This window comes from Trematomus bernacchii, unplaced genomic scaffold, assembly GCF_902827165.1.
Source record: "Trematomus bernacchii unplaced genomic scaffold, fTreBer1.1, whole genome shotgun sequence".
In the NCBI taxonomy this organism is placed as follows: domain Eukaryota; kingdom Metazoa; phylum Chordata; class Actinopteri; order Perciformes; family Nototheniidae; genus Trematomus; species Trematomus bernacchii.
The window spans coordinates 5,668,259-5,678,288 of record NW_022987641.1 but is presented as its reverse complement, the minus strand read 5'-3'; the positions used below and the strand labels follow the sequence as shown (position 1 = coordinate 5,678,288).

The 10,030-nt window shown below is 38.2% G+C and overlaps 1 protein-coding gene across 2 annotated transcripts in view; it reads right to left on the bottom strand.

The window, feature by feature from the left end:
- Positions 1 to 4,902: 4,902 nt before the first annotated feature.
- Positions 4,903 to 10,030, bottom strand: part of lin7a (lin-7 homolog A (C. elegans)) — a 38,768-nt gene continuing 33,640 nt past the window's right edge. The window contains exons 5-6 of one of the 2 annotated variants that reach the window (XM_034133520.1): positions 9,446 to 9,661; positions 4,903 to 6,846 (exon numbers count right to left, since the gene is read on the bottom strand). In XM_034133520.1, coding sequence (XP_033989411.1) covers positions 9,446 to 9,661 — 216 coding nt within the window. In that variant the 3' untranslated portion in view covers positions 4,903 to 6,846. The remainder of the gene's footprint in view (positions 6,847 to 9,445; positions 9,662 to 10,030) is intronic. The other variant, XM_034133519.1, reaches the window with a different exon arrangement.

The window sequence follows — 10,030 nt, the reverse complement described above, 5'->3', positions numbered from 1 at the left end:
TATAGGATATGAAATATGAAACAAGAAATATGTGCAGTAAGCAGTATGAACATTGTGTGCATTAATGTAATGCATATAGAGACTAAGGAGTGAGGAAATATGGTCACTTATGCTTTAATGCATGTGAAGACACCATAAGCATTAAAAACCCAATCATTAACACCCACAACTGGTGACTACCACTGTGGAGTAGATTGTTTTTTAATGAAATTACATATTGGAAACACATCATCTAATAATTATAGAAGTTTCCATCATTATTGCACTAATTACTAATAGTATAGTGGGCCAAAACAGTTTAAATATGCATTATCTGCTTTCAAAACAATAGCTTAATTATTCATTAGCAGATTCTAGAGCCAAAAACGGTCTCTTTTATTATAAAATGTCAAGTTCTCCATCATGTGACGGGTCCAGTTCACAAGGTGTGGAGATCACAAAGTAACTGATAGAAGTTATACTATGAATCCTTGGACACATTTGCGTATGATGAGTACAGCAGTCCAAAAGGGTATTTTATATATATTTGTATTTAAATGTTGAACCACAGCAAGGATTTAAACAAAACATACAAACAATGTATGAACAAAATGCAGTTTCAAAGTGTAAAACACACTTGTCTTCTTCACATTTTACCATCTCTCTGTACTTTTTACTGCTGGGAGTGTGTTTAGGGGGAGGAAACACTTTGTGTACCTGTTTGTTCTTTCCTTCCAAATGCAAGTCATCATTAACACCTTAGATTATACCATCAACACCAGAGTCAGGAACAAATGGCCTCTAATTGTAGTTGAGGGGGAGGGTGTGTGATACTGCCTCATGACTTTGACCATGCCCTAAGTCAGCATTGTTATATTTTTTAATACAGCCTGTGAAATGCAATATAGTTGTTCAAACATTCCTCAGAAAACCAATATTTGTTGCACTTGTTTTTATTAAATTCTGTACTCCCTTAATCAAATTTCCTCTTTTATAATGTCTTCCTGCTTGCTCCAATGTGCTCTGTCTTTTTTATTAGCGTTCTCCTCCGGTTTACAGGCACTGTGTAAATTATATATATAGAATAATTATGATGATGAATGCATTTTTTTACCACTAAAATACAGCAACACATCTTTGATTCATGTCGTTTATAACTGGAATATTACAGTTATTATTAACTTTGTCTGTACAAAGTAGCCTGTCCAGGAAATATGCCCAAATCAACAAAAACTGCGAGCCGGCAGGCAAGACGCTCCGCTTCTGAAATGCTTCTGAAACGCGCCTGGTAGGGTATGACGCCGGAGGAGGCCGGACCAAAACTGCGGCGCAGCCGTAACGCGGCGCAGACGGACCCGGTGGAATTTAGGTGTAAAACTACACTGCCCAGCCAAAAGCAAGTAACCACTTTGATTTAACTAGGCCAGTAGGTAAGGACTTTCCACTGGATAATAACTTACTGCAGCGATGTATATGTTTTAGTTGAATACACGTTTTTTTAACCCTAACTGATGCAGTTAGTCACTTCTTTAATGTTTGTTCTTTCTGATGTAAAGTCAAGGTTGTAAATGTTTGCAGTAAAGTTGTGGGGCGCTGAACTGTTCCTTTGAATCTTTTGAATTTTGATACATGATATAATTACTTGTCTTTCAAATTTGAAGGAGGGTGAGCAAGCATCTTGAGGAACATTCAACATTCAGCTTTACTGATGTGCCACAATAATGTCCCCTAATGTTATTCAGTTAAAATATTAATATTGTGGCTTTCCAAGTTAACATTGATTGATATGACTGCGATTAAATCAGCATATAGTTCTGCCAGGGGATGCCACCCCTCAACATTTCCTGCCACCCTCTTGCCACCCCATGAATATTTTTCTAGATCCGCCCCTGGCGGAGAGGAGTTCAGAGTAAAGCTCTGCTCAGAGTCTCTGTGCTTCAGTTCTGTGAAACATTGTGAACATTCCTTCAGCAGCTTGTATTTCAGCCTACATCACGGCTGCGTACGACCCTCCAAATGTCACTGATGTCATTTTCCATGGCTACAACTCTGGTTGTGATTCATGAATCGCTCACTCACTAAGCCTAGAGTGTCACCAGAAAAACAAAGCACGAGTTTCCATGAAGGTCAAACATGGAATCAGGAAGAATGTAATATACAGAAAGACATTTTTTTTCAGATTTTCATTATTTAATAAGCTGGATTTGTATCTTGAGTCAGAATGGACACAAATTAATACACTGACTTTTGGACAGCATGACTCAAAAGGCAGCACAGTCATGCCTGTAGTACTCAGTAAGACCACAAGGGGGAAGTGTTTTCTGTATTTCATACAATAACACATATTTAAACTCTGTGATCAAATGTAATGTAATCAATACAACGAAGTACAGATTTAAAGCATGAGGTAACTATAGTCTCTAAAAGATAACTCTTGACTGTATTTATTAATTCATCTCCTCATATTTGAAGGGAATGTTAATCTCATAATGAATGTTTAACTGGGCTCTTTAGAGAATTGAATCTGCCCTCTGGCAAAATCTGTGATGTTGTTCATCTGAGTAAAGACATGCAAAGATAGAAAAGGAGATGTTATAATGTAGTAAAACTTCTGAAGTGTTACCACCCAAAATCTCTATTGAATCTCATATATTGATGATTTTACGGCTTTGAGTGTTGATTCATTTGGCTTAAGGCATTTTGAGCGTTTAACCCATACAGGTGGGAAAAGGAATTTGTTTTGCTTCTTGACATCCTGTGTGAACTTAGCCAACGTGTTAGAGTGCAGGAAGGTCAAAGGTCAGTAAACAGCATGACTGTTGTGGAAATAACATTACAACATACATTTGACTTTGGGACCGTCCTATCATTCCCAATAGTGAGGTAGAACTGTTGAAATGCCAATATTTGGTTTTGCAAATTAATCTTCATCCTCCCATTGTGTTCAAGTACATTTTTTTCCCTTTTTAACCACAAGCCCTCTAGTTTGATTAAATATGCCATATTTTATTTTCCTAGATTGATTAGCCTTAAAAGAAAAAAAATCCACATTTTCTTTCTCAAGGAATACTTATGGGCAATAAATTCCTGCATTTGTCCATATTTTAACCATGTAGATATTTTGTTTCCAACCTTTTGAGGAGTTTAAATAGTGTTGTCATGTCAAGAGCCAAGAAGAAATTATTAAAGTGTAGTCTGAGAAGAATGGCTGGCTGTTAGTGCCTTGGAAAAGTTGGAAGTGTTAACAACACACAATTTCTCTGCGATATTTCCGAGCATGCAAGTGTATTTTAAGCATTACAAAGAAGATCAAGAAGGCGGGTCAAAACTATGTTCACACCATTTATATCTTTGAAAGTCATACTTACTGCACAGATGCAGCCGATGATATGAATATGTCTTATCATTTGTGGTTTAACTCCAGTATCTCTGAACAGAACCTTTCCTTATGATAAGAAATAAGAATTGAAGTTGTGGTAATGTGATCCTGAGAAGGTGTTACATTCAGCCTCTTTACTGCAGATTAACAGCCATGGTCTCTAGTGAGGGATTTGTCACCTGCATTTAAGTCTTTATTTGTGTCACTTCAGGCTTTGGTCACTTGCTGTAGAATTGTTTGCTTGAGAAAAGCTCTAATAGTGATTTTATTGCACATAACACTGTGTACCGACACTTTGCCAGGGAAGAAACAGCTCTTCTTTGTGCTTCTACTGTCACTGTTTGACTTCAATACCTCCCATTTACAAGAGTCTCTTTATTAGTTTCACTGTCTACTCTTTGTAGTGAGCTAACAAAAGGCCATTGACTTTCTGTTCCAGGGCTACAAACCTGGAGGAGTCTTCAGAGGGACATGTCAGAGCCCCAAGTTTAACCACTTCACCTACAGTATAGCAGCGGCACTTAGATCACTAGAAAGCAATCACAGACAAGCATTTGGTTGTGGTCACTCACCACAAATAAACACCCCAAATAAACACCCCAACAATTATTTTGACAAATTAGTAACTTAATAATGCTTCATGCTTCTACATTTATGCCAAAAATATGGGGCTTGGAGTTCAGATGTCTGGCAATTAAAGACAGGAGAGTGAGGTTTTATGGGAAGATTGCAGTCTTTTTTCCAAATTTGACGACTATTATGCTATTAGAACATGAAACTAAAATTGCAAGCAAGTATGCCGAATATTAACAGTAGTAATTTTAAGCAGTTTAATGCAAAATCAAAGTAACTAAATACTACTGTATGTAATTGCAATTGCACCTGCACATAGACATGCACATATTTTATTCATAATTATCCTCACTTATATGTATTTATGTAAATTACTCAGTGATTCCCCGTATCTTATGTTGGTATTTTTGTTCATACTACTTTTTTAAAAATTCGTATTATCCCTACGTGAACTCTTATCTGTACTATCCCAGGTTTCACTCTTACTTGCTGCTACGACACCTGTATTTCCCTACAGGGATTAATAAAGGTTTATCGCATTTTATCTAACTTAAAGGTGGGGTAGGTAATTTTGGAGAAACCAGCTCGAGATCGCTAGAATTTGAAAATACACAGCCGGAAGAAATCTGCTACTTCCTCACAGAGCCCCTCCTCCAACACACACGAACGCGCACATGACCAATGAGGGCACGAGATAAGTTTGTGCACAGATGGAAGGCTGACAGGCAGGTAGGCCATCCAGTTATTTTAGCCGGAACAGCTAAAATGATTGGTCGTGCTTTTTACAGTATTACGGCTTCCACAGATGACATTTTTTTATGGATTTTTTGTCAAAGCACTTAAGATATTCATTGCTATCGGGATGTTAAGAGCATTCCATGGAATATAACAAAAAGTGTATCTCGAGCCGGTTTCTCAAACGTACCTACCTACGTGACATGAATAAAGGCTCGACGAAGAATTCACTGTACACAAGCACATAGATTTATTTATACAAATATAGTATGTATAACAATTGCATATTAACAGTTGGTTGTCTTTTTTTTATCTTTACGTACAGTACAGGACCATCAGCTTCAAAAATGTAAGTCAATTAAGAAAGAGTACCAGTGATCTAAGATAGAAAAAGGAGTCTGTTGTATTAAGATGTTAATAGTGAGTGAATGTCCTATAAAACCTGAACCCAGAGGTAACCTATTACAATAACGTTGGCATTAGGTGACCTTAGTGTTGACAGGTTGTATAGGATATATCAATGTGGCAGATATTATGCATGTAGAATGGTTTTGCTCTGCTGGAATTGTGCAATTAGATAAATTATAGAAAATATTAAAGATGAAAATAGTCACTTTCTCTCAATAACAATCAGCTAAATGTTCAACAAATGCAAATTCATGGCAGCTTTTTCATCCACTGTTCTCATCATACAGCATGGGGAATATCATCTGGAATACAGGAAGTTATGAGTTTTAGATTTTGTTTAAGGTTAATAGAGGAAGAAACATTGGTTAGAGTCTGCATGGTTGAACAAACAAAGAAATCGGCCACCTACAGAACATTAAGAAAAAAACATCAAAAACAAGACGTGTAAGAAACAACAAAGGAGTGCAAACAAATACACAAAAGCACCCACATGGAGAAAGCAAACACAAACGTGGCAGACTACAAATTGAATTCTAGTTTTGAAAACAGATTTACCTTACAGATACGGAGGAACACAGAAAGGGAAACATTCTACTCTGTCTTCTCAAAAATTATTGTCAGAACAGAAACGCATGGAGCAGATCTACATGTGCTAATGTTGAGCTGATATACAAGGAATAGACTTTAAATAATATTCTGCACGTCTCAGAAAAAATACATAATGTTTAAAAGGAACAATAAACCTTTATGTTAAATCTGTGATATTATAATATTTAAAAGGAGCAATACATCTCTGATCTCATAAACTATAAAATAGACAGGTCTGAACAATTATTTTGATTTAATTCCCACAAATGAAAACGGGTGACATTCTGTTTTTCTGTCGGGAACAGGACACGGTTAACATTTCTAAGGATTGATTTGAACCTCATATATTTTATAGATGAATCTGAGTTGGGTGTAGCTTACAAAGTCTGTTAATAATCGCAGTTATTGCACATTAATTATTCATGCCACCTGTAAATCAATAATCTCTTTAAATGGCACAGAGGATATATTTGGACACAGAAGCTGCCTTACAGTTCATAAGACCCAGTTGGCTTTACAACGACTTACATGTGCGCCTATCCCATAAACTCTGTATATATGCGTGTATCCGATTGTGAATTTAGTGGTGAAATGTAAAAACAGAATAATGTGTGTTATTGCTAAACCTACAAGATAGAAAATCGTTCCTGCTACAATATAGAAGGTAAAAAAGAGTTCACGTTTATCCAAAACAGGACAAGTTTGACACAAAGAAAGAAACCGATGGTCATTCAAACAGAGACACGAGCACCAGTTGAAGAATCAATAGAAACACCACTGTACAAATAATATCTATTGCAAAATGGCAAAAGGTGCCACGGTGTAATGGATGTCGGTAAGCAATCAAAAGTGGATGACTGTAAACAAAACAACAAACACAAGAAAAGGGAGTTTCAGTAAGACTCACCACCAGGGAGAACAACTTATAAAAGGGAGTACAAAGTTAACTTTCAGTGCTAGCCTCCCTCATACTTGTTTTTCAAAGCACCAATTTCAGGACAAAGGGCTCTCTTTGTTTTTTGCTCAGTAACCGGTGGTACACTGGAAGGGAGGAGGAAGTCAAAGACTCTTCTACGTGTTGGTTTCCTCCACGACGGAGAGATTCCTTTGGGATCCTCAACGCAAACAGATGGTCTTTGAAGGCCACCTTTTACGCTCTCCTTCACTTCTTCTTCTGGAACAACCTGCAGATCAGTCCAAAAGAGAAACAAGCTGAGAGCTCTTGAGACTTAAGGGTTATTAAGTTAATTCTGTACTGCCTAAGGACTTTAGGAGAAGACATCATTTTAGCTTTTAATTATTGGTTGATTGTCAAACCAGCTTCAAAGCTTCCCTTCCTACAACTCCCTTGCTTTAAACATAACAACTGTATTTTCCCTTAATTCAAAGACAGAGTATAGAGATGACAGGAGGTGACAGACATTTATTTTTAGGGTACATCTGATGTACACTCCAATATGTTTTTTATGGGAGAACATTTTTCCAGGTACAATTCAACTCTTTCCTTTGTGAGGGAACCTTGTCTTTTTCAATATGAAGTATTGAATTCCATGTATTTAATCATCTGTATGTGTGCTTGTGCCTGTAGCTTTACTTCCTCTTTTCTGTTATTGATTAGCTTTATTTATGGGATGTAAATATATTTTAAACGAGTGTAAAGTGAAGATCTTTTATGCCAAGGTTTGATAAGTTTTCATGAAAAATCTGGTGATTAGAAGAGAGGTTTTTTGAGGTGTGTGTGTCAGGCCTGCTGTGTTTCTTCCTATGTTAGAGGGGAGACACAATGTTGCCCACTGGGGCATTTAGTGAGTCTGTTCATTGTGTTACACAGCCACACGGAGCATTTATGCAAGAGAGACCTTGTGAGTGCGTTGTTTTGCTGCAATTATAGGGAGGGTATGCTGGTGGCTTGCAATAAATTGCTGAAAGACATCCATGTGAATCACAATACTATAACTTATAGGAGTACGAGTATTGCACTAATTTCACTATTTCACTTTTTTTAAAACTATTTTTCTTTTTGTATTTACTATTTACTTGCACTATATTTGTCTGTTTATCTGTTTTATTGTGTTGCACTGTTGGAGTGAGCCTGTGACCTAAGATTTTCATCGTCATAACTACACTGTAGCTAGGTTCGTATGACAAATAAAAAACCTTGAAACCTTGAAACCTTGTTATACACTCTACACAGGCTCTAAATTAAAATTGGGTGATACATTTTCTAGGGTCTTATCATCTCTCTCTGTGTGTGGTGGACACAAAGCCACACTCAGAGACACAGTGACAAAGACAGATGAATACCAGGCGAACCGGCGGCTTATGTTGCATTCTTGTTCGCTTGTGCGTGTCACTTGGTCAGCAGCCTCTTGGCCGCCAAAGCAAATCTCTGCGGTCAGCATTGCCGCCGTTGATAAAAACATGATCCCTGCTCGGTTCCCTGCCTGTACCTCCAACATAACACACAGTTACAAGCTCCCAAATACCTTCCCAAGCTGTGCCGTGCCAAGTGCAAGACAAGAGATATGCTTAGGGGGATTTGGCATCAAACGGACTGTAACACAGAGTTCTTGGACACATGCCCGCCTCAAATACATCAGGGAAACGTATAATTCGAGAAGCCTGGGCAGAATTAGGGGTAGCATGATTTGATTTGGCTTAATGGTGTGATTGGTGTGTTAAAAGTCTCTCCTTGCTTTTTAGTTGTGCTATTTTCACACAACGAGACTTCACTTTGACTGGCAGTTCAAAGCATTGTTCTAAATTTGGACTGTAAAAATGTTGTTTCAAGAAGAGGTATGCCTCCATCAGGCTGTAGAAGCAGCATTGCAGGCCGTATCTACTTATCCGTGTACCTGCAGAGCATGAGCCACAGATGTAATCGGTTCAAGCTTGAATCATTTACAGCCTTTACAACAGAAACACTGGCAAAACACAGCAGAGGCAGTAAAGTTAGCACAAAGCATGCCAGCTGCTGAGTTTGCAAAATATACCACTGCGGTTTTGGGCCTCGCACCAGGCCTGGAAAAATGTATTACTTCTGAGACTTTCCACAACACTCGTGAAAAAAGTGTAAGGTACATTTTTTGAGGAATGAAGTAAATAAATCTAAAACAATGGGTTATAAAAAGTATGATTTCAGGGGAGATATATTATATATATATTCTATTCTGCACTATTTCTACTATATTCTATTTTATTTTACTTACTTGCACTATTTTCTCTGTGTGATTGTGTTGCACTGTTGGAGGAGCCTGTGACCTAAGATTTTCATCGTCATAACTACACTGTAGCTATGTACAAATTACAATAAAAGCCTTGAATATTGAATTATATTTATATATGCTAATGTGTCTGCCTGTAGGACTTTCCGACAGGAAAAGTCTGGGGCACCTTGAAACTGAAACAGCCACAAGACTCGCCACAAGACTAGCAACAAACTCAAAATCTCACTGAGCACACTTTTGTTTTTGAATGGATTTAAAGGGATTTCCTTGCTGTAACTATTTCATGGCAAAACCCACCTTTCTATTTGAACAGAGCTATCCCGTTTCCTCTGCTTCCAGTCTTTATGCTAGGCTAAGCTAACCACCTGTTGACTTTAGCTTCATAATTAGCATTCCCTCCCTGGCATGTCATCTAATTCTCAACATTTTACAGAATATGTCCCTACCTTTTAAAACATGTGTCAGGCTATTACTTCCCATAGTCCTTGTCCTTACCTTGTGTTTCTGGTGTCTCCCCCCCCCCTCCCCTCACCCTTAAAGCAATGAAGCGCCTCACCTACGACATGTGGTTCTGCTGCGAGGCCACGTTCTGTTGCTGCTGCTGCTGCATGAGGATCTGCTGCTGCTGGCGTCGCCGGGCTGTACGGAGCTTCTCAAAGCGGGCCTCCATCTCCTCCAGCACTTTGGGGGTGTAGCGGACCACCAGCTTCACACTGTCCTTGGCCGCCTTCAGCAACTCCACCGCTTTCTCGTGGTGCTCGCCCTCCACACTCTACAGGGGGTTTATAGAAGGGGGGATTTGAGAGGCAGCCAATTTCAATATAGTCTTGGAAATAGTAATCTGACAAAACATTTCCTCACTTGTTACCTCCTTGCAAACTCAAGCTTACAGTACAAGCTGTTTTATTCAAGTTTTTCTAGCAGGTTTTTGCTCAACATTGGAAGCACTTTGATCTCAAAAGCTCTCCTGACTCTTAACCTGCATATAGGACTGGAAATGAATCATTGCAACATTTTGCGAGAAGTTTCAAAAAAGTATTTTAGTTTAGGATGTATCTTTTCGGCAGCTAGCTTACATTACCAGTCAAAAGTTTGGACACACTTTCTCATTCAATGTTTTGTGTTTATTTTAATTTGTTTC